General features: G+C 39.0%; 1 protein-coding gene across 1 annotated transcript; it reads right to left on the minus strand.

Annotated features, from left to right (window-relative positions):
- Positions 1-1,060: 1,060 nt before the first annotated feature.
- On the minus strand, positions 1,061-22,761 carry nfat5b (nuclear factor of activated T cells 5b). Its single transcript, XM_023410846.2, is given in 14 exon segments — positions 1,061-6,215; positions 7,364-8,675; positions 8,678-9,259; positions 9,509-9,612; positions 9,882-9,956; positions 10,202-10,334; positions 11,103-11,155; positions 11,258-11,392; positions 13,045-13,217; positions 13,483-13,673; positions 14,589-14,775; positions 16,312-16,942; positions 19,453-19,578; positions 22,681-22,761. Coding segments are annotated over 13 exon segments (3,873 nt in total). The 5' UTR covers positions 19,511-19,578; positions 22,681-22,761; the 3' UTR covers positions 1,061-5,976.
- Between the last annotated feature and the right edge of the window lie 3,208 nt (positions 22,762-25,969).

Raw genomic sequence — 25,969 nt, forward strand, 5'->3', positions numbered from 1 at the left:
CAACAGAACTGACTATTCAAGACTCACTGCTGTTGGACCACAAAGGCTATACTGTTCACTATAGCCATTAAAACAACAGGCCCTTTTTGATATTATAGGCTACTATTGGGGAACAACATGTAATGTTGAATGTTCATCCTGATGGTGGCACTATAAGAAAGGTCAGGGGGTCATCATAATTCATCCCTAATAATAATTAATCAGAGTAAAATTCACACAGTACTGACCAAAAGTTTTTGACACAATGTGTTGGCAAGAAATTTTGACCTGACATAGTAATAATCAAAGATAAACGAGTTAAAAAGACAGATTGATGACTGACTGACACTGGCTTGCTTTAAATCAATAAACACTTCCACATACAACCACATTGCTAAACTGCAGCCTCATGTAAAAGGAGCTTAGATGTTTTATTTGATTTTAGCCTTTAATTTTGCAAAGATCTACATTTAGTCTGTAATGACACACTTATGTACCATAATCTATCAGGAGGACAATCAGTGCGTAAATAAACTGAGTGCCTGAACAGAAGTGTTCAACAGGATCTGTTCTGTAGCCAATAGTAAGTTGTATAAGAGGAATCGTAGGCACAGCAGTTGGCACATAATTGTCATCATTTGCTTTCAGACTTAGGGTCATGCTTTTTTTTTTTTTTTTTTTTCTTAAATAAAGTCAATTAGTAAAGCCAGTAACAGCCTCAGCAAGACACATAGAACACAGAAAGACAGACATCCAATTAAGTAAAAACACTACAGGTATGACTTTTAAATGTTTTGCGTAAATCTTTCCAAAGGCAGATATTTGTCGACCTACAGCTTTGGAGGCTTTAAAAACAAGAAAGGTCAATGGGTTAAACACTTTTACAGATAGCTGAACTGCCCCTTCATGTGTTTAATCAATGTTTGGTATTTGCTTTAAGAAATAAAGAGCTATAGACAAGCTGTAATGAAGTATCTGTATTTTCTCTTTGTTTGTTAGTTGAAGATCATCAGCCTGCAGTCAAGTGTTCTTATGCAGTAGCTTACAACAAAACATGAAATAAAAGCTCAAAGGCTTAACATTTAAAGTATATATGTTTAATATAGATAGCAGCAAGTTTACAAAAAATTATTTGCAAGAGAATAAAAATGTCCGAACAAAAGCCAAATATATAGAAAGGTGTTTTCTCCCAAGGGGGGTTATTTGACAATTGTTCACATAGTTAGAAACAAAAAGGAAAAAATTTCCCCCTTGCTACTTCCAGGACTAAACAAAAGCTGTTTACTAGTAGAGTGGTTCTCTTGTGTTCAGAGTGAACAGATTTAAGATGTTACAGAGGTGTGGAGTAAGTATATGGTATTGGAAATTGATAATATTAGACTTAACACAGCAATATTAGATAACATAAGAACAAATTTAGAGACGAATGACACTGAATATTGATGTTTTGTAGAATTTGTCATTCACACCATTTCTAAATTACAAGGCAAACAAATCTAGCATGCATTGATGTTTACTGGTCTGAATAAGATATGTGAGAATGATATGACATCTGGTAACTCAGAGGCCCTGACAGAAATCAGAAAGACTAGGAACCCCTGCACTAGTAAACAGTAAGCCTGGATATAACACAAACCTCCACATGAACCCTACAAGCAAGAATGGAATAAAGAAGACTGACAAACAATTAGTGACCCTTGTCTCACCAAAAAAAGCAAAAACAAAAAAAAGATGGCTGCTGAGAAGAGAAATTTGGATTTTAACTGAGTAAAAGGTTTAAAAGCAGTTTCAGGCAGCACTCAAAGCATCAGAAAATGTTTCAGCAAGCAACATAAATAATAGAAAGAACATCTATTTTGGTATCTCCTTTATGTTGAAAACAGGAGAGGCTATATAGAAAAATATATATTCAAAAACTAACAGATCTACATTTACAGTATATTAGCTGCATAGCAGTTTCAGAGAAAAATTGTCTGCATCTACATTGTATGACATAAATGCAATGGATACTTCAGTACAAACAAGTTAGATGCATGACAGAAATTGCACAACACATTTATCAACCACAACCACATTTATCTGGTCACTGTTGTCGAGTACTTAAAGCACACTTAAAATCTTATGGCTTAAAACATTCTAGTTAATGAGAACTAATCATCGCGGGTGGGGCCTGCAACTTGTTAAACAGACAAGAATGGTAAATCAATCATCAATCATCAATCTGGTTGATACTACAACATCTCCTCAGGGCACATGTACAGCATAAACTAGTGTCCAAAGTGACATTTTAGGAAAAAATGAACTGTTTAAACATCTAAAATAGCAAACTCAGTTTGTTGATTTTTAATTAACTGGTAATGTTAAAAGAAAGCCGCATCTTGTTCTATTGCATGAAACAGAGAAACTTAAGAGTTTGTAGCATCTTGAAAAAAATGAGAACTTTTTCAACAATCCCCCTCTTTTCCATACAATTAGTAATGACAGTATAAAGAGTAACACTCTTATATATTTGTGATCTCCAGTTACATTATAAATACACAAATGAGGAAACTGTAATTCCAAAAAAATGATTACTTCCCCAATATGTGTATAAAAGAACATTCGGGATGTAAGTGAGACATTACAGCCATGCTGTATAATTACATTCAGTACTATATTCATGGTAAGAATACTGAAATTTGTTGGTCCTACTTTAAAGGATTTTTTTTTTATTATTTTGACAGTAAAAGCAGTTAAAAGTTTGGTGCCATTTTTCCCTGCTGTGGTCATAAAGGACTACAGCACCAGCTGTCCAATTACAAGCCTTAAACACATGATATGTACATTAAGGTGTATATTAATTCATCTAAGTCACAAAGGAGTAACTGTGCACAGGAATGTATATATTATTCAGAGTCATCCTGCTGTCATCAGTACAGTTAGAAAATGAAAGATCTGAACACAACTATGATTACGGGAAACAATTTAGATAATAACCAACACACAAATAAATTAGATATGCTTCTCCAAAAAGAGGCGCAGGAACTACACCGATAAAAACTTTGTAAAACAAAAACAAAAACAAATAAAATCATAAATACTCAACACTGGAAATCTTAGTTCTTCTATTTCACAAGATGAAGAAAGCCAATCACAGATAGCTCTTTGCTCCAAAGTCACGTTCCTTCAGGAGTAGGGTCCCTTTAAATACCACTCAGACTGCTCAGACACACACACTGTAGTTCCATAAATCACATTAGTCAAGTTTACATAATCTCCATCATAAAACAACAGCTGTTTCTGATTTCAAAGTGTATAAAATGTAACTGTGTTTATGTATTTCTAACAAACTGTACAGAGAAAACAAGACAAGGCATTAAACTGAGCTAATTCTGTCATCATCAGAGACCAGCCCCTTGTTCATGCATACACTTACAGTAAAACTAACCATGACATGTTTTTTTTTTTGTTTTTTTTCCAAAACAACACAACAAACAAACAGAAAGAAAAGTGTGACAGCAGGACATTGTGCCTAACAATGACATCTGTATATTTAGGAGGAAAAAAAATTGTCTATGTTTTTCTAAAAAAGTAAAATTGCAAGTAGGAAAAAAAAAAAAAAGAAAAGAAAAGCTTGTGAGCCATAAAACTGGCCTGTCATCAGGATCTATGCAAAGCAAGATTCGAGTCAAACTTTGGTCCTGAGGCCACTGGCCAACTGCAGAGGAGAATTAAATCTGTAGACATTTACAGTTTGCATTTACAAGAAAACATGTAAATGGGCTCTATTCCTGCATGTTAATACCTTAACCCAGATGAGATATATATTGTGCAGTTGTAGCCAACAAACTATTGCTTCTCCTCAACATTTACTAAACCCATCACATTAATAAAACTGGTGAAAGGCTCATTTCTAGCTGGTTTAAGAATACTATTCCAGTTCATGCGTGCCTGACGCAGAATGATGCCATCAAAATGACACTGAAACACATAATGATCTAACCCTTATGACAAATATTATATTAATATACTATATTACATTCTACTCTTGCTACTGTAGTTGTGTAAATAAGAGTTATATGTCCACTAAAATTACAATATTTGAATAAAAATGTCTTGATCCACATTTTTCCTCATTTGTCCAGATTTTTAAGCTGGTTATCAGGAATAAATAATGCATTAGGTTTGGGGAATGAAAAGTAGTAGTTGTAACCTGGCTGGCGATGAGATGCGCTGATACTGGCTTAAAAGAAATTCTAGTTGAGATATTTTTGCAAGTCTGCTTGACTACAAAGATGTTGCCAGGCAAACACAGGACAGAAATGACAATCATTTCTGATCCAAGTGCATTTCTAAAAATGTGTATTCTTCACTGTAAACAATGAGGAAGAGGTGGCTGTCATAAAAAAGCCACCTCTTGCGGGACTGTTCTGTACCCTGGATGAGTTCAGTGGTCACAAAGAACAGCACGATAAAGTGCTGAATATACATGTAAAAAAGAAAATCTCAGCCAGTATTTGTGTTTGTATATTTCTACTGTCACACTTTCTTAAAAAGATGAATCTCTTTGTAATGCATGAAAATGAGAATCTGTTGTAAAAAGTAGCAACCCAACACAGTTTGGTTTTGATGAATAGACTAAATGTTAGCCTGAACACATGTTTGCATCATGGAGATGGCAAAGTATCTAATATAGAAAGATATGTTTCACAGCTGGAGGTGACCATCTTCACTACACTGCCACACTGACAGCTGCTCACTGAACTACAAATATTCTTTTATAGGTATTACTGTACCAAACAGGCCTAAACAAGTCTAGACTTAAGTTAGCCAGGTTTTTCGTAGATAGCAAAAATTACTACATTACGTTACTTATGAACCTGCTGAGTGCAATTTCATCCCATTAACGAAAACCTAAGTCACTGTGTGCACCGTGTGCAGACAGCTAGAGTGAATTTATTCATATCAGGCGCAAACTAGCTGCTACAACATTGAAATAATAAGCACCCACATACGTGATAGACACCTGTTTTCGACTACACACCAGATTAGTGTAGTAAAATGTTTCTATTTATTTCTGTAGCCTGCAGTCTTCTACTTGTTACTTACAATTCCCTGCCTTCTCTCTATCCCTCTGACCTTCTTTCACTACACTTTCTGCACTGTTGCGAAAATCATTTCAAACCATGTCAACAGCGGTTACCTTCGACTTCTTTGACGTATCTAATCATTCATACCACAGTCTGTCCAAACTTTCCTGCCATACCGCATACTCCACCCTCCATACTACAAAAACATTACAAAAAAAGTATTGAAGGGAGCACTATATAGTGGAAACCACTAAACACTTTTTGACAACACTATAGAAAAAACCAGAAGATTGTGCAGATCACTGACAATCTACTTACAGATATAAACAAAACTTCACAAGTTAAATGAATTCCCAGTCTGGCAAGTTACTGTCCTCTAGAGGGAAAGCTGGAGAAAAGGGCCAAATTCCAGCTCTCTCATCGGACAGTAATGACAATTTTTCTCATTGTTGTTCTCATCTGGAGTCCACCTCAATTTTCACATGTTTGTTTAAACAATGGGAAGTCAGTCAGTCATTAAGTTAGTAAGAGACATTTGCTTTTCTTGGTCAACCCGCTCAGCCAAAAAACCCCACACCCAATTCCTAGTTCACTATCTGGATATCCATTTCTCCAGTTTGTCTTTATAAACATTAACATTTATGTCACTTACTATACTGCTATGTCTTTTTGGGAAGAGACTGGCTCAGCAAAGGCCAGCAGAAATGTTTAGCTAGTTCTTTCCTAATAATTCCTCAGTTTCAAATGATGGGTTGGCAGAAAAACATTTGGTGACCAGATATAAGCTCATAATGCTAATTTTCTCTCAGGCTAATTCATTAACGTTTACCTGCATGGAATTTTCAATAGACAACACTTTGACTTTTTACAATTATTCCAAATATTATCAGTAAAAAATAAAAGACAAATCCGTGAACCTTTATGAAGGTTAGTATGAACGAGTTAAGTTGCTGCCGGACTCCTGCAGACTGACCAGCAGGTCATCGATCTTCTCCATGTTCTGCGAGGCAGACATGCTGTTCTGCACAGTCCCAGACTGAGACAGGGACTGGCTGAGCAGGGACTGGATGTGTGCGCCACTCTCTCTTTGGTTCTGACCAGACTGGCTGATGGCTATTATCTGATCCGACAGCGTGTTTCCAGGTGTGTTCATCAACTGGCCACATCCTGTGAGGAGGGAACAGATAAGTCAAAATAATAATAATAATAATAATACCTTTTATTTGGCAGCACCTTTCACAGCACTCAAGGACACTTTACAGAAGATTAAAAACACAATAAAAATAATAAAAACAACAGACAGTTAAAAAGAAAACAATGAAATTACGGCGAATATGCAGATTGAAACAGATGAGTTTTGAGTCTTGATTTGAACTGGGGTAAAGAAACAATGTTACGGATGTCTGGTGGGAGAGAGTTCCAGAGTTGGGGAGCAGAGCGGCTGAAAGCTCTGCTCCCCATGGTGCTGAGGCGGGCAGATGGCATAGAGAGGTAAAGGGAGGAGGAAGACCTGAGGGAACGAGAGGAGGTGGTAATGCGGAGGAGATCAACCAGATAGGGGGGGGGGGCGAGGTTGTGAATGGCTTTGAATGTATAAAGAAGGATTTTGAACGTGATACGGAATTTGACTGGGAGCCAGTAGAGCTGCTGGAGGACGGGGGTGATGTGGTGAAAGGAGGGATATTTATTTAGTTTCAGTTAATGAGTTTGATGTGCCTGGTTGCTTTGTGATTTTATAAGTTTACACAACACAAAATATGGATTGCGTGTGTTTCAGTCATCAGTTTGGACAATGAATAGTCTATGAATAGTCTAGATATCATAATATTGTCATATAGTGATATGATTCTTCTGAAGCATGAATATTAATTGTCATGAATTCTTACCACATTCATAGACGACCTAAAAAGCCTTTGAAAAACTTATAAATAGATGAGGAACTTTACATTTTATTGGACAATGAATTGATAAATGAATTGTGAAATTTGTGAATCACTGCAACAATTCAGTTTCTGAGAGAGGATTTAAAGGTTCCCTATCTACTTTCTCATTTCCTAACTCTCTTATCTTTTCTGAGTCACATGAAACTAAATTAACTGATTTTTGGCCACTTGGAGGCAGCAGAAACAAGCTGTAAACACAACAATGACATCACCTTTTAAGTTGATATGGCCAACATTTTCACAAATAGTGTCTACTTATACATTGAGCAGAATTGTTAGTGTTACTTTGGAATGATGCTTTTGGCCACCCGTCAAATTTCACTGTAATCTCAACAGTTTCAAGGACGTACACCTAGGCTATCAATTTCTTACCATTCTGAATCCCAAAAAGGAACAGGCCAGGTTGTTGGGGCTGGCTGGGTTGACTGATGCTCCCACTCACAGCAGTTTGAAAGAGAGTTCCTGGCTGTTGAACGGGGGATGAGGTGGTCGTCTGTAGGTTTGCCACACCGTTCTGTGAGGCAAATATGGCTGACTGCGTGAGCTCTTGAGCTAGTCCCCCCTGCAGAGAAGCCATATTGGACTGAGGCATGAAGAGACCTACAGGCTGCTCCTGCCGGTTGTTTGAGCTGCTGCCCAGCTGCATAGGCTGTTGCCCCTGAAACATGACTTGCTGTCTTGGGTCGTTGGGGTTCCCTAATGCCATGGGCTCAGAGCGATCCTGCTGGGTTACTGTCACCATACTGGCTTGGGAAAAGAGCAGAGAGGGGTTTTGGGGCTCTTGAGGAACTAGACTGCTGCTGGTCAAAGGAGGCATCTGGCCCTGGCTGCTGAACAGAAGGCTGGAGGCCTGGTCTGGTGTGGAAAGGGTATTGTTGCAAAACAGCAGGCCAGCCTGCTGTTGCTGCTGCTGGCCTGGAGAGAGTGTGTTTGCAGATGGATGTGGGGAGATGTTTTGAAACAGGGAAGCCTGTTGGGTTGGCTGTGTGTGGGGCTGAGGCTGGGAGGGCTGCTGCTGCTCCATTGGACTTCTCTGCTGGATCGGGGAGAGCTGAGTCTGAGCCTGAAATACAGATTGTGGTTCAGGGGCAGGGGGTTGCAGAGCACTGAGGAAGGCCAGTTGCTGCTGCTGCTGCTGTTGTTGTTGTTGTTGTTGTTGTTGCTGTTGTTGTTGTTGTTGTTGTTGTTGCTGCTGCTGTTGCTGAGAGCTGCTGGTTGTAAGCTGAGTGGGCAGGGAGGTCTGGGGGAGGAAAAGTCCAGGGGTTGAGGGTTGTTGCTCTGGAGACTGTAGTACTGTCATGGTGTTTTGGAAGAGAGCGGCCTGGACCTGCTCCTGAGACGCTTTCTGAAAAAGAGCTCCCTGTGGATCTTGTGTCTCAGCCAAAGAGCTTGGATTGTGGAACATGGGAGGTGAAGGGTGAGAGGGTGTCTGCTGAAGGAAGTTGGTCTGAATAGAAAGTAGGTCATTTGCCTGCTGAAAGAGAGCTGCTTGTTGCTGCTGTTGCTGTTGTTGCTGCTGCTGTTGGGCCTGCTGGAAGAGAGATCCCTGGTTTGGCACCACTCCTTGTGATGAGCCTTGCTGTTCTGCATTCTTGCCCTGGGATGCATCCTGAAACATGCCGCACTGCATCTGAATCTGTGACTGGAAAAGCTGCTGCTGTAAATTCTCCAACACCTGTTGTTGTGCTGCTGCTGCTGCTGCTGCTGCTGCTGCTGCTGCTGCTGTTGCTGTTGAAGCTGTTGTTGCTGCATCTGTTGCTGTTGTTGCTGCTGAATTTGCTGTTTTTGGATCTGTTGTTGGTGCTGGATGTGTTGCTGCTGCTGTTTGGCCATTGAGTTGTCAGATTGCAGTGGTAAGCTACAGAACCCCTTGGCTTTTAGCTGTCTCACTGCCTCCTCCAGCTGAGCCACTTCATCTGGAGGGAACAGCGGCAGCTGCTGCTGCTGGGGTGCGGGTTCACCACACAGCCTCCCAACAGCTCCAGAGCCACTGCCTGGCCTCTCCTGCCTGAGGCCTTCTCTGGGCTCCAGGAGGAACTGCTGTGAGCCTTGCTGGAGAAGGGAGTCTGCAGGGACAGAGAATGAACTGGTGGCAGCAATGTCCTGTTTCTGGATGGTGCTTAAGGGTTCAGTGTTGGTAAAAACAGGAGCCTGGCTTTTGTCAGGGTCACTTGCAGGCTGAGACAGGTTGTTGGAGAATGGTCTGTTTTTATTTAGATGTCCTGCAGTCATGTCTGGGTTCTGCTGGGCTGGACACAGGTCACCAGTCTGTTGGAAACACAAAATAAAAGGTGCTTTATATCTGTCTTTGCAAAACTTGCAAACCTACTGCGGCATTTTCAATTGTTAAACCTATATGTACAAGAACACTCCACTTAAGGACACTAAGCATGAAGTTAATTTTTCTGAAGGTTTATGTAATTTGAAATATCAAATCAATCCAACCCAGTTAAATTGTTTTCACAACGTAAAAGTTATTAATGAGGCCTTTACTGAGGTAATGGATCAATACATCACCTTAAATACTCCAGAGGACTGGAGGTTGCTGGTCACCTCCATCGGAGTGACATCCTCTCTCTTCACTAAAGGCAGCATAGAGGGCATCAAGGCACCATCTAGAACTGTAGGAACAAGAGCAAAGGACTTATTATTATACATTAAACAAATAAATATTAAATAATATTAAATATTATTCTTAAAATGTTTTATTTTTTCCAGCTGTTTTTAGCCATTGTAAGCTAAAAGCTCACTGTACAGTGTGTGTATACAATGTATAAGGAAATAAACAGCTGTCAAATGCAAGGCACACAAAGCCTGATGGGAGACTCCAGAACTCAACTCATTTGTATAAATATTTTTTCTTCTGAATTGCGCACAAAAGGAAAATAACCTTTAATTTGTTCATCAAAAGTACAAGTCTTCACTGGAGAAGGCATCTCTTTCTTCACTGGGACATCTTGTTTTGCTGCAACACAAACATCAACAGATTCCAGAGTCAACAATACAGGAAAAAAAAATCTTCAGAAATATCCTTACATGACAGTCATGTGGTGTAAAAGACTGTAGATGACACAGTCCATTTACACAGTTACTTGGTTGGTCATATCTTTCAAAGGTCTTGAATGTGGATGTGTTTGGAAATGGGCTGTGTATTGCGCTTTTGAAACATATTGTAATTTCATAGATTAACTGAAATGAACAGATAACAACCTGGATCTTGAGTGTAGGTAAAAGGCTGGACATCATGGGATCTCCCAGCATTCGTCACCACATAGATTCCCACACACACTGCAGAGGTGATGGCCTGATTCTGGTACGGAGGCACCTTCACTATCAAGTGATTCTTTGGGATGATCATATGAAAAATTATGTCAGCAAACAAGAAAAAAATGCAACAGTGGGACAGCAGTATGTCTATCAGCACTTATCTAATCAGAGTCAAAGAGTGAGTAAAAAATTAATAAACTTACAGTTAAAGAAGTTTAACTGTTAATTATTTAATTAGATGAAAAAATATTACACTAATGTTTTTGACCACTTCCTACAGTGTGGAACAACATTTGATTGAGCAGGTCATCAATATGTTTGTGTCTCATGCTTTATCAACACACCATGAACACAGTGTTGCTCATTTCTGTGATTGCAGTAGGTTGTAATGTAAATGTGATTACTCAGCATTCAGTTATGAATAACACTGGCCAACTTCAACAGTGCATGTTTTGATGCATGATTTTTGAGTTACAAAATTCAACATACTTGTTAGGCCTTCAAGATACATACCATGTAAACAAAACATTTGTTTTCAGTGTAGCTTCAATAAAAACAAAAGATGCTTTTCTACCAACTGCAGATTTATGAATTCATCTACTTATTTTGTTTATAAGGGAAAAGGTTTAAACTAGACTGTTGAGACACACTCAGTACATGCTCAGAGACTGAGTGTAATTAGGTCAGAAAACAATGAGACTACTCAAACCTTTGAACCATTTAAGATGATTACATGATTACAAGTCCAATACAAATCTGGAACGGCTGCTTCTATCTACTCAGCTCATTAGTAATTGGCATTAATCATTTGTTGCAATACACAACATTCACATTCACATTTTACCTGGTGAAACAGCTCCATGTCAATTTCAGCCTCTGCTTTCCACGATTTCTCATCTGGAGAGAAGATATAGCGTTTGGTTGGAGAGCACCACATTAAAAAGGGATTAACTTAAAATGTCATTGGCCAAGAATATTTGAAAAAGACTGATTTCTTACCAGAAACATTCTCATGAAATATGACTTTGGTGTCTTTAAGAAAGTTTTTGCCAATGATGAAGACTTCTTCTCCTCCCCTCACTGAGCTACTGTGTAGTGATTTCTTCAGGATTTCAGGCACCCCTGCAGGCTGGGCTGCAAACAGACCAGATAAAAACACCATGATTATTTTTGGCATTTTCACCTTAATTGGAAGGCACTGCAAAGAGACAGTCAGAGAGAAGAAAGATCTTTGCAGTTATCAGGTATATGCGCCTTAACCAGTCAGCTACCAGGACGTTTTTTTTGTTTCTTTTATTGTTTTTTTGAAGAAGCAGATCAATGATTTTCACAAGATTTAGAGTCACTAACAAAAGTTGTTTGCTGCTCTAAGAAGACACAACAGTAATTTAAATCCTATTTCAAGGAGGACAGCCCAAAGAAATGCTCCCCATGATTGAAACAATGAAGGGAAAAATTAAAATAAGATGTTGATTATTCCTCAATGCATTTCATCACCCAGGGTGGCGTATTACTGATTTTTTCAGATACAGATATTATTGTTAAAAACTAACTATGCTGAGCCCTAAGAAGTGAGGAAAGTTATCATAGATGCTTTTTACATGATTGGGCATTTAGTTAAAAGCTTTTTTGGCGTTCACAGTGTCTGTCAACAACACTTCAACATGATACAATGATTTTCTTGGACACTCTATAGTCAGTGTATAGCTGTAGCGTCAATGCATACATGCATGAATACATGAAGTCATGAATCTGTCATTAGCAGCTATCAGACCATTGCAAATGCTAAAGAGATGTTCTTTGATGTTGGAATCTGTTACCCTATGTTCATCTTTTTTTCTTTTTTTTTTTTTTTACTGGATTTAACTGATGAAAACACTCATTTTCACACCAACTTATTTGTTACTTATGAAACAAATAACACCCCCATTGCAGCTCAAGACCATTGCTTAACATGGCTTGTATGATCAGGGCGGCATTGACTTACAAAAAAAATATATACATGAATAGTTGGATATTCCTCGCAGGCCTTCAAAATGGACGAAGAGGCTTTAAATATGCTGACGCTCAAGACCACTCCCCCTTTCCTCTAACACATTTCACTTTTTCCCTTTTTTCAGTACTCTCTCTCTCTCTCTCTCTCACACACACACACACACACAGATGCCAAGGGGGATTACTATTTTTTTCATTTTGCGGAAAGATATTTCCCTGGATTGCATGCTGGCTCTCTGTAAACAATAGAGGTCCACACACCCCTATTGTTTCGTCCTTTCCTTCTCTTTCTCCCCTGTCTCTCCCAAATCCACTTACACAGAAACTTTTCTTATGGCCCTAAGCGTCTTTCCTGTTTATGAAACCAGCCACACCCTCATACTGTACGCATTATTAAATAACACTCGGGTCTGAAGGAATCTTTACACATTGTCTCCAAATGCTGACATCAAAGGACACCAGTCTCCCGACCTCAGGCTAAACTAAACTTTAAAAAACAGGGCTTCTCCTGTTAAAACAGAAGAAGAAAATACCTCAGTTTACAGAATAAATGGTAATTATTAACTAAGTAGGTTACAGGTCAACTGTTTGTTTAACCTATTTCAAGCTCTGTATTTTAGTGCAACTGGTTTCATATAGTGAAACAATACACGCTAATTAACGCAACAATCCATAGAATCTATTTCTTTGAAATATCTGCAATCTAATACCTTATTGTTCAATGGTTCAACCAGTATATGCATTAATATAATAATTATTTCAAAGAGACAAACACAAGGAGGCTGACATACTGCACAGGATTGGAGATGAGGGAGTTTGTAGTGTCAGCACTGATCCATCTGAACGAGGAATGTTGACCCGAAACACCAGCCGAGCGCGTGTGCTCTTCTTTTTGGATCCAGCGACACCAATACGAGCTTCGACATCAGTATTACGGAGCTTCAAGATCCCAACACAGTCCACCCTGCACAGAGAAAAAAAAAACAAACACAAATTTATTTGCTGAACTATCAGCTCTTTACAACATGTAATACACAAGTATAAACATTTCAATCTACCTTCCAGCTCACATGGGTCTATTATGCAATTGCTTTACTAAGCAATTGATTAGAATAATCTGTGAACTAGTCACATAAAAGCAACACTGAAAAAGGGGCTCTGTTTGTGGTTTATCACATTTTAAATTATCACACAAACTACCCATTCTCGAGCTCAAGAAAAGTACATACGCTAGTGTCATGTTGGTGCTTGGATCAATGGACACCTCAATGACAGTTGTGCCATCAATGTCCACCTCCTTGCAGGCTGTGGTGTTGCGGCCTGTCACCCTGCAGGCTTGGTAAAATCCATGAGGCTTCACACGCCCAGTATCGTTGCCCACAAATACCTGCAAAACCACTGGCTCGTTCACCCCCTCCAGCTGTGCAAGTGAAAAAAGACATGGAATTAAAAGACGTCGGCTCACTGAAACCGTCTGAATATGATACATTCTGGCTGACAGTTCTTTTTTTTTTTCAATGAACCACAGTTTTTCAAAATTTGCTTTATAGGGACCAGAGCATTTTCTATACTATCCTGTAGCTGAACTTGCTCCTGTGTCTCTACACCTTTCTCATTTTGCAGATTTACAAATGTATCTCCCTACCTGTCCAGCAGATGCCCTCAGTGTGTTCCCCGAGTGCATTTTGTTTTCTTCTCATCAAGCAATCATGTCTCATATGTCCTGCCCATTTACAATACCTTCATCCAGTACTGTTGGTTTGTGTATTAGCCTATCTTAAATCCACATTCTTGTGCCATCTAGTCAGCCTCCTAAAAGCCTGCTCGTGTTTCTTATCTTCTGCTGTAACCTTCTGTTGCTGACTTCTTTGCCTGGTTCTGCATCCGGATTCAAGTGTTCCTCCTGAGCCCCGACAGTACAAACAAGCCAGTATCTGATGCAGCAGAACTCACAGGGTTTGTGCCCACATTCTACTCCAGATCAGCAACTGGCCAAATTGATGATCAAATGCAAGACAATGTCTTTGTTCTTGCTCCTACCCAACTGTCTTCTGCTGCTGAGTCTCTGCTACACTTACAGTTACAGCCCCAAATCCAGTCTTAACCTTTCGGCCACAACAGTTTTACAGTGGTACTCCTCTCTCCACATATATAGCATATACTAAAATAAACTATAAATATGATAGGAAGCCATAATGCAGGGCAGATGTAAAACAAAAACTGGATAACATAACCTTAAGCAAAAGTTGAAGGTGAAGTTAAACGCCTAGCAGAAAAGCTGAAACATTGACGACATAGTTCATTATAGAGGCTGTGTCAGGGGTTTAACAGTCACCTTTACAGTAGGGAAGCCCTGCTGAGTGCGGTCCTTCACTGACCCTCTGCTGCCTTCAGTCAGATAGCGGGCTCGGTGCTGAGTCTCAGGCTGGACAAGGATCTTCAGCTCCTTCCCCTCACTCTTCTGTGGGTATTGCATTGAAAGAGTTCCTCCCTTCTGGTTGGCTGTCTGAGGATCATCAGAGCTGCAACAAAGACCAGTTTGACAGAGACATAAGCAGATCCCTTTTAACTCTAACATCTTCTATCATTTCTGACATTACACTACATGTAACCTAGCCGGCATCTTCCTGCAATGTGGTGAATTAAAAAGTATGTCTGTAACTTTGACAGATTACGACCCTATCCTCACTCTTGTATTCAAAAGGATAATCCATACAACTACTGACACAAACTTTAGGTTCAGAATTCAACTCAGGGGAAGGGAAGACACAACATGACCCCTGTCAATATTAAATATCTGTTTATATATCTAGCTGAAAATTGTTCTGGGGCCTGCTGCAGTAAAATTGCTCTCATAGCCGCAACAGTGAAAAAGCTCTGAAGTTACCATGGTGCACTGAGCAATGCAGGGTTAAGAGGCCCTCCATCAACCAAGCATATTCTATCTGCAGCTCTTAAAGCGTTCAGAGTTATCTGTTTATTTAATCTGCTCTGCTTATCCTAGGTCTTTGAGAGAGGCTCTGTGATTCACTGTGGCTGACCATTGTTTGTACTTCAGTATCCTGCCCCTCCCTCCCCTCTGATCTAACCGCTCTTCTTCAGTCAAAGTGTGGTGGGAAATTTAGAGCCAGAGTAGTTTGTTAAAGATTTCCATCTGTTGGTGTGTGTCAAGGTGTTATTTCCCAATAATACCTCTCGACAATCACGATGAGTGCTGTATGAGATTATCCCGAAGGACACTAAAGACAATGGTAATAAAAATATACACCGAGTAAGAAACTTAAAAGCTCATTGATGCAACTACCAATGTTAAAATATTAAATGAAAAAAAGTTAGTTAAGTACTGAGTAAAGGACTCACTAACTGGAGTCAAATTACAGGAAAAACCTGAATGAATGGAAAAAAAAGCACAAGGGTTCACTGAATGGTTTATATATATATATATATATATATATATATATATATATATATGTATATTTGATATGAAGAGAATCATACACTCCACCTTTTGCAGTCACCAGATCTGATTGTAATCATATTTGTAGAGCAAAGTGTAACACCACCACCATGAAAATGCTAAATGAGGTAACATCATAGTGCAGCATAGTGCTGATTATTTTCATTATCGATTAACAAGCTAAAGATATATAGTTGACTGTTATATATATGACAAAGAAAAACAACAAATCCTCACATCTGAGAAGCTGGAACCAGAGAATATTTGGCACTTTTGCATTGAAAAATGACTGACACGATTAATCATTTATGGAATTAGTTGCTGATTTATTTTCTGTTTATTGACTAATCGTTGCAGCTCTAGACTATCTTTTGGAATAATGGTGTCCATCCCTCCAGCAGAGCTTCAGAGACTTTGTCCTGGAAGCTGGTGGTGGCTTCATATTTTACTAAGACACCTAAAGTTGTTTTTTCCTTTAATCCTTCACCCATCTGTACTTGACCATAGACCCCTTTGACAAACTCGTGAGATGTAGACATGGACATGTTACATCAAACAGGTCAATTACTTTAAGCTAAATACATCTACAGGTTACACAAACCTTCCTTTTGGTCCCGTCTTGCTGTCAGGGCCTAGTTGTGACAGGACAAAGTGTGGGCCTTTGGCACTGTCTGCATCAAACACGTCCATGCTGGCTTCCTCTGCACGCACAGACTTGGGGCCAGGCCTCTGGCGAGGGGTACGTTTGCGGGACTTTCGTGGTACCTCTGTGTTGTCATTGTAAGAAACAGTGCTCATGATACTAAAGTTGGAAAGAGAGTCGTCCATCCAGATGCTGTTACTCTGCTCTGAGTCCAGAGATGTTTCTTCCTGGCAGGACATAAGGCTATCATCAAACAAGTCTTGTGGTGGTGGAGAGATGTTCAGCACGGTGCGGCGCTTAGACGGGGTCATTTGGTGATGTGGCTGGGCCTCCTGGGATGTCGCACCTCTTCCTCCACCTAGCTCACTGCTGCCCCTGCAGTTAACGCCACTGCTGCCGTTACCATTCCCACTTTCTGCTCCGACAACCTCTGGTACCGCTCTGCTATTCCTGGTGTCCTCTGGGTCAACATTGTTGCTGTGAACTGGGTTCTGGTCACTGGCTGAAGTACTGGAATGCATGGTGGAGCTGGAAGAGGTGGAAAAAGCACTGCGGGGGCCTTCCATGGTCATAGAGGAGGACATGGCATCTACAGTGCAAATAATTAGACAGTGAATAAAGGCATCTCAACCAGTGTTGGCTAGCAGTCCCATTTAAGCAGCAAATCTGTTCATGATTGTTTATTTTTGCTTTTCTTTTTTTTTTGTATTTTTTTTTTTTATATATCTTCCCCCCTTTTCATGGGATTATATATGTTTATATGTGATATCTGAAGATTTGTGAATGTAGTGTAAGTATGACTAAAATGGGGCCAAAGAAGAGATGAGAGGTGAGCAGTCCCCCTTATCTAAAAAACTGAGAGTAAGAGTAAAAAGATAAGAGATAAGAGTAAAAATGCGTGTAAATAAATTAACAATTAAAAAAACAGAATAATTGTATAAATGTATCATTATTACTAACATTTTGTTCATATTCAACTGAATGAAAAATGTGCCAAAATGATGAAATAAAGAGGGAAGTTCAAAACAGTCATATGCACAATAAGATGCATGCCAATTATTGGAGCTTTTATTTTCGATTTTGTTGTTTTTTTTTTTGTTTTTTTTTTTTGCTACAAAAGTTCATTTGGTTGGGACTGAACGTAGCCACAGAGACAAAATAAACAAGCTTCTGACCTATGAAGCAGAGAACTGCAGACCATTTTATATGCAGACACTCCCTGCTTCAGAGGGAATTTCCTGGAATATAAAAATGAGACAGCGAATGAGCAATAAGAGCTGAACAGTGAAAATTTACTCAGATTGAAAAAAAAAAAAAACACAGGGTATTTTGTTTGTCAATAAGTGTTGCTCCAGCATGCTGACATACACTGTAATTGTAAAGCTTTCAAATAGTTACAATGAACTAGATGAAGAGTGGAGAAAAGTGTGGTTACGTTTGCAGATTGTAAAAAAAAAAAAAAAAAAAAAAAAAAAAAAAAAAAAGGAGTTAGACTGCTGTTGACATTCAGGATTGTTTGGTGACTCATTAGTTTGCAAAACACACAGACGGAAAGAAAAAGAGGCACATACAACTTATGGAGGTAGTGTCACTTTGAGCAAGTATTACAACACATAGACATATATATATATATATATAAAATCACATATTACTGCAACCCATAAATATGAATAAATACTGAAAGATGGTCCATCCTGCCTGACTGCCCTTGTCTTGTCTCTCTGCTGCATGAAAACAACCTATCCAATGTCTTTGAAAGTATTAACGCTTAGAGTCACTGGGGGAAAAAAAGGCCAAATATATGTTATACATTAAAACACATTTCAGTCCATTATTGATTAGTTTGGACTACATACATTGATTTTTTTAAGCAGTGGCATGTGATTTGTAGACATCATCAGAAGGTTGGGGGGCATCTATTTCATTTGTTGCGGTTTTTAATGGCAGATGACATCCAGTTTACTGTTGTATTTGTGGCTGTATTAACCTGCTTTGACACACTTGGCCAGTAGGATTAGACAATGAAGTAAAACCCACCATAAAGTCAGGCCAGTAGATACTCTGCTTTAATGGTGCATGTCCCCAGACAAACTTTCAATCAAATCTCAGGGGACACACAGTGAGCTTGGAGTTTCTGAGCACTTTTGTGAAACACATAACTTTTCCCAATGACTAGTAATTGGTCTGTTTAAATGAAATTCTGTCTAATCATCACACACCCAGCCAGACATCTGTGGTTCATCTAGAATGAACTAAACCAAAATGTTTTAAAAGTTGCAAGTGTAAGCACTGCAAGCACTGCAAGCATGGAGATCAAGATGTTGTTAAAAAAAAACATGTGGAGAGGTCAACAGGCTTATCACCCAATAAAACTGGCCACACTTTCAACTGTGCAGTAATTAGTCATTAACAGTACATCTAATTTCTGGACTTCTCTGCCCAAATGACCTTCTCCTGTGAACAACAGCGCCACCTTGGAAGTGCAAAATGGTCAGAAAGGTGATTACAGCCACTCAAAGCTTCCCAATTGTTTTTAAAAAAGCGACAAAGCTGTTAAAACAACCACAACCAAGTACTTTGTGCTGAGCATGCAAAACGGTGAAATAATAAGCTCTGCCAGGCTCTTGCATCATTACGAGGAACTATATTCGGTTTAAACCATGAATTAATATTACATTACAAACATTAAGTCAGTAATACAACATTAAAAAATGGAAAATGCCAGAGGGTTCTAAATACTGTCTGAACCTGCTGTACATGACCTACATTTCAAAGTTTAGTTGCTACAAGAGACAAAAACATATAGTAGATCACTACAATCTTTTCATCCCCATATTTCATGGTGTACAAGCAGGTACAGATAGCAGACGTGTTCAGCTGACTCAACTCCAATGACATACAGTTCCTTCTGCTGTTGTCTTTTTGGACTAACGTGAGGATCACAGAGCAGCAGGCTGGTTGTCTGACTGGATTTCCTGTCTTATGCAGGTGTTTGTTTGCCTACAGGTACAGACTGTTACATAGGTTTGTTTTTTGGGGTGGGGCATGATCGGTCTTGCTCGCAGAGGAGAAATAAGGATAAGAGGAATAGGATCCTACCTGATGCTAGAGAAGCTGAAGGGGGAGGCCCTGCCTCTCCACCGCTCTTTTGACTCATGGCTTTTGGGTTCTGCTGACTGGAGGAAGGCAACTGCAGCTCTCTGGGAAGAAGGTCATACACTGATTCTATTGAAAGAGGAGGGGGGGATAATAAGTTGACATATTGACAAGAATTCAACAGTTTTCTGTAGTGAAATGTGATTCATGATTCAAATGCATATGTACATCATTCCTTCTTACTTTGCGTCACATTTTCTTTAGAAAAAACGATTTCTGTGATTCAATTTCATGTTTATGTTGTAATCGCGGTGTTACACATTATTGTACGACAATCACAACTCTTACACAATTGTAAGAACATGGCTGCAACCCGGTTGGCAAGGAAACACTCAGCAAATGTGACAGATCTTTGTCTATGGGAACAATGCATGGTGATTCTGGACTTAGTTCAGATGCCAAAAGGGTTTCCACCTCTGTTTTGCTGTCCAACTCATATACATACATAAACATGCATATATGCAAGAATCATGCAACACTATGGCCTGTTCTAACCAAGATGGTGGCATTGATTTAGAGAAAAAGCTTGACGCATGGTTAGCTTGTTGATAGACTGAAAACCAAGAAGAATCAAAAAAGTGACATCAGAGTGGGAATAAATGTGAAGTGACCTTGTTTACGATCATGATTTTTATCAGGACTATTAAACTTCATTCAAAAGATCCATCTTCATTGTTTAAAATGACAATAACCTTCTGCTGTGCCACAGTCTTAAAAAAGTAGGTCATCGATTTTGAACTGATGGAAAATAAAAAAATAAAAGGATCAAAATCGATGGAGCAGAGCCAGAGATATCATCCTTTGTATTCCACACATTCTTCATCCTTGTCAAAACTGGTCACCTACATTACCCACAATGCAGCACAACCACCAACAGTTCAATCAGAGTTTTGGAAGTGTTATGAGAGTAGAGACTAATGTAGTGACCCATCTCAAGAAGAAGATGATGAGCAGGCTACAGAGTCTGGTAAGTTCACCTCTGTCTAACGCCACACGTCCATTTTTTTTCATTTTCAAACAAAAGTCTTCAGCCCCAAACAACACAGACTCAAGTGACATCACTTCAGGCAGTTCATCAGCTTTCATGCAGCTCCCTCTGGAGCCACAGAAGGCTTTGCATATAACTTTATTCACATGTGCAGTAGCACTTCCCAAGATCTGTTAACTGACTTTGATGTGTAAAACTGGTGGAGTTCCCCTTTAAGGTTTGTGACTAGAGCTGTAAAAATTGGTTGATTAACTGAAAATTAATTGGCAACTATTTTGATACTGGATTAGGTGTTTAATTTTTTCCCACAATTTCTCTGGTTCCAGCTTCTCCATTGTGAGGATTTGCTGGTTTTCATTGTTTTAAATGTTTATAATTTCAGTATTTCTGAGTTTTGGACCATTGGTCGGACAAAACAAGACATCTTTTAGTACTCCTGGAAAATGTGATGAACATTTTTACCTTAGAATACCTTCCTTAAACAAGGAGCTGGAAGGCTAATACCCAAGCTTCCTCTTTATAGATTACTACGATATCTTGGAGAGTGCAGTAAAATTATATCAAACTTAACATCCACTGCCTGTAGATGTCCTCTCTCATGATCCATTTCATTAAAGCTAACATGGTAACCCAGCGCTCTGAGTACACCTTTAGGAGGAACAAACCAGATGGAAAAAAAAGTACAAAATGACGAAACTAATGAGGTCAAAGCAAAAGCTGTAGCATACCATATAAACAGCAGATCTCATTACAAACAGGCAGCAGGGTTGTACAAAGCCTTTTTCTCTCTTTTCTGTGCCTCCCTCAGGGCCAACAGGACATGGTGAGGGGAGAAAGCCTTGGGTCAACAGCATGACAACACTTTTACTAGCAGCCTGATTCATCATCCAAATATTATGGTATGAACTTAGAGCGGCCATTACAGTCGCCTGACTCTCTTCTCTGCCAACTGCCAGCTTTAATTACTTGCAGCTGAGTCCCAGGGTTCGGTGTGTATATCAGATACTTAACCCTCCCATTGTTACCACTCGCTGTGTACAATAGACAAACCTGGGACATACTGAAACCAGCCCATGCCTCTTCATTCCCAAAGCCCTCCAGTCTCTTACAGCTCGCTTTAGAAGAGCAGGGAATGCTGGTTCCCAGAAAGGGAGCTTAAATCTGGGCTCAGCAAACTCATATAACTCACACTGAACCACACATACACACAGGATTCTAGTGTGGTTTTGCTGGTTATTTGCAAAGTTCTCCAAACAAAATCACAGACACACATGCATGCATATGCACACAAACGCCCTCCACCACCTCCACAAAAACACTTTCTCTGCCCCTGCATTTACACTTTAACTCTACAGTCTCCTTGGGGCTCACTGACTGACTGCACATGCAGCAACATGTGCTCTGACTGAGCAGCCCTTCCAGTAAACAGATTGCCAACCGCACAGACAGAAAATATGTACTCTTCTCTCAGAGCAGTGGTCTCGAATCACTGGCTGGCCTGTTCAAAGTGTTTCCACAGTCCCTTGACGTTTTTAAAAACTGAAAAAATTCTTATTTTGCTGCATATTTGTTTCCTCATAAGCAGACAGAGTGGTATTCTTTATTTACACGTGACAAAACACTGTCCCTTTCACTCAGGAGAACATTAAAAAAAAAAAAAAAAAAAAAAAGATCAGCCTCGTTAGCTGTGAAATAAACCATACTGACTCACACACCACGTGATGTTTTGATTTTAACTTAAGACTGCAGTCATGTTGTTGCAGACCACTGACCACCGAGGAAAACCTTTCATTTTCTGTCCGTCTGTGATCAGCATAATAACAGATTAAAGCTTGACCAAAAATATTCACACTGACAAAGAACATGCTCATGTGGTTAGTTTTGATTAGGTCTACTCTTGCTATTAATACAATTTTGATAAAAATATAAAGTCAACTGAAAAGTGGCCACCCTCATTAACTGTTTCACAAATTTAGTTCCCACTCACGTCCAATGTAAACAGAAGGATAAGTAACAAACCACATACATTTAAAATCCATGTTTCACGTCAGAAGTTTTGTACAAAGTTAGATACTTTTGGAGCCAACAGTTAAATACTTTTGCTCTTTAGACCCTCACCATACCTTGTGATATGTTTATATGGTAAGTAGTGCAGGCTAAAGGTGAAAAAAGAAAGCACTCACCATGTGAATGGCAGGACTTACACTCCCATTCATTTCCCTCACATTCCTGCTGCTTGCTCTTACTAGCCCTGGCACCTGGGGCGTGGCACTGGTTTTTTGGCTGAGTGACTGATTTAACTCCCCTTCTGTCCCCCTCCTCCACTCCACCTACCTCCCTCCCTCTCCCTGTCTTGTTTACTGTGCTCCCAGACCCTTTTCTGTACTTCAACTTGCCCAGCAGGTTAGAGGTATTGTCATGTGGAATCCTGTCAAGCAAAAAATGAAGCAATAGAATAACCTACTTATGTTGAAAAAGTCAGGCAACAGAAATACACAAGGTGGATTTATTGAAATTGGTGAACAAAAAGTGATAGGGGAGATAAGATTAGGCTTACCTTGTTAGTACATTTGGAGATTAATCCAAGCATAGAAGGAAAAAAAACAGTGAAAAGGCTGGCACCTGCAGCAACCCATGTACAACAACCCTGAAATGTTTACAGCCAAGCCTACATGAAGGCTGCCAGGGACTCCATAGCAACACAGATCAGGGGGCAAGTCTTTTAAGCGTTTGCGTCTCTCGTGAGATAATGTGGAGAAAATTAGAAAATAAAACAGCATTATCTACACTCAAATGAAGAACTGAGAATTAACAATGCAGGAAATTACATCAACAACCTTACAACACTGTGGCAAAAATCTTAATCTGAATCTCTGTAAAATGTCATCACATATTATCTTATTTGTCCCCAACCACTACAAAGGGATAACATTAAAACCTAAAATAATACTCTTTATAATATGAGTATACCATTCATGCTTAATTAATGCATATTTAATGTATTCATTATTCTAATGCAAGAATTAGTGTGTGATATAACACAACTTAACTCAATATTAATAAATAATCAAGTCACAAAAATAATTTTTTGTAGTTGCAGTTGATAAATTACTTAGTTTTTACTGATTGTAACTGATAAATTACTCAACACGTGGATGGATATGGATAATTAAGTTATAATTCATTCACATTTAGGTCACACATTAATTAATGTTAGTGCTTTTGCCAAACAAGAGGGACACAAGATATGCAAAATATTCACATAGTGACAATATCATTATTAGAGCCCAGATGATAAATTGTCAGAGTATTGACAAGTTTATTATCCAAATGCAAAATGTCCTGCTATGGTCACTATTCACAAATTATCACATTTAAGGGACCCTTATCATAAAGGATTGTTTATGTTATGTTCTCATGTTAAAAAATAATACTGGCTGATATATAATTATCTTTTTTCAACCCTCAAATATAAATATATTATGATACGTGGTAGATATTACATGGAATTTTAAATACTGCAATATTGTGATGTAACTTTTATGCATTTAGGTTTTCTGACTTATCAAGCTTGATCATCACATCTATGTTACTAAAACTTCCTTTCTGAAAATGTTCTCGTATGAATATACTGTATGAACTGAAACCACTAACATCTCCAAAATACCATCCCATTACATCTACATACGTCATTATTCATATTAGGGTTAATTAGGTTAAGGTTCACTAAATATTACACAATGCAGTTCAACAGCAACACAAACTACAGGCTCAAAATTGATCATGAAGTTCAACCAACACCATTCTTTAACCTCAAGGCTAAAGAGCACCCAATGACCCGCGTCAATTTATGTCTATTTTCAAAAGCTTTAAAGGCCTTGATTTTTTTTTCTCTCACATTCACAATTACTTATGGAATACAGGTCAGATAACTTTCCTTTATGACTGCAGAGCCTGTCATGACCATACGACAATACAATTTCATCAGACATGATGACTCAAACATGGTGAAAGAAAAGGTTAGTGTCTTCTGAACAACAACAGCCATTATGATTGCACATATTATAATTGCACTGAGGAAGTGTCATAACAACATCACTGTATTTAACAAATTTTTCAGCTGATGGAGAAACATAAGAATTGCCACACTACAGTGGAGAAGATGTGTGAAATCACAGTTATTGTGCTGCTCTTTTACCTGTTGAGTTTCAGTCAGAGCTACAGCAGCATACTGTATCACCACCACACGTTTGACTGTTTAACTGCAAGAGCCGGAAACTCTGGAGAAAACAGGTCCGAAGATGGAGAGGAGAAGAATTTTTAGTCAGAAAGTGAGAATGCTCACAAGTGTATATTATGATACTCTCTTAAAAAACAATTTAGTTTTCAGACTTAAATGATCTTGCATGATATCAGATTGACTGTAAGCCAGTATCCCATACTGTCAGTCAAACAGTGTAGGCTGCTCAGGCCGGAGATAATCTTACAAAAATACTTAAAAAGGTGAATCAAACAATAATCACAATATCATTTTATATCTCATTATTATTATATATTTGTAATGAAGAATTTATGGCTGCAGCTTTTAGGTCAATCCCAAATAAAAAGAGTAGTTGTGACAAAGAGAAGTTGTTAGAAATGTAAACAACTTCCCCAACTGCAATCCCACTAATCTAAAAGTTCAGATGTTGCACCGGGATTATAGAAAAAGGCACATATTGTTTCTACAAAAGATTTTCATTATATAAAATGAAAGTGAGTATGGCTTTAGAACGGGCTAACTCATTTGTGTCACACCAGGCTCAGGGTTTGTTGCATGTAGCTCTTTCAGTCCAGCTAATCCTGAAGTGACCAGGAACAACCTCCAGGCATGAGTTTACATGACTTGCTTTCAACAAACACCCACCACCATCCTGACTTGACAAAACAGCCCCCTGAGGCTCCTGTGAGGGCCAAACCAACCAGCTCCATGTCAAGGTTGAAAACAAAGTGGGTTAGTCGTAGTTAGTCGTATTTAATATCCTCACAGCAGTTCAACAGAGTCAGCGTTACTCTGTGTTATTTGGGCTTGTATACAACATTGTTAAATTCTGGCTATGAATAATGCTCTGCAACATATCTGTCTACATCTGTGTTTTTCAGCGGAAGATAAACCAGACACTGAGCTTAACATGACAGCATGACTTCAGAAAGCAGTGGAATTCAAACTATTTACAGAGGAAAACACAAAGGCCTACAAGCTCACACAGATCTGCACTCACCAAAAGATGTCATGCTTACACACAGAAATATATACCATCATTTATCAAACTTCTGCACAATACTTCCAATGAAGTCAGGCCTAACTGGTGATGAGAAATGTTTTCCTGTGAATCACAGGAGACCACAAAGACAGAACCTACAGTAGCCTATAATACAACTGTTCAAAAAAATATCTGGTGTGCCAACATATCTGTCCTGCTCACAGGAAAA

The sequence above is a fragment of the Seriola lalandi genome, unplaced genomic scaffold, assembly GCF_002814215.2.
Source record: "Seriola lalandi dorsalis isolate HSWRI2012SDOR001 ecotype SW California unplaced genomic scaffold, Sedor1 jcf7180002054440, whole genome shotgun sequence".
Taxonomy (NCBI): Eukaryota; Metazoa; Chordata; class Actinopteri; order Carangiformes; family Carangidae; genus Seriola; species Seriola lalandi.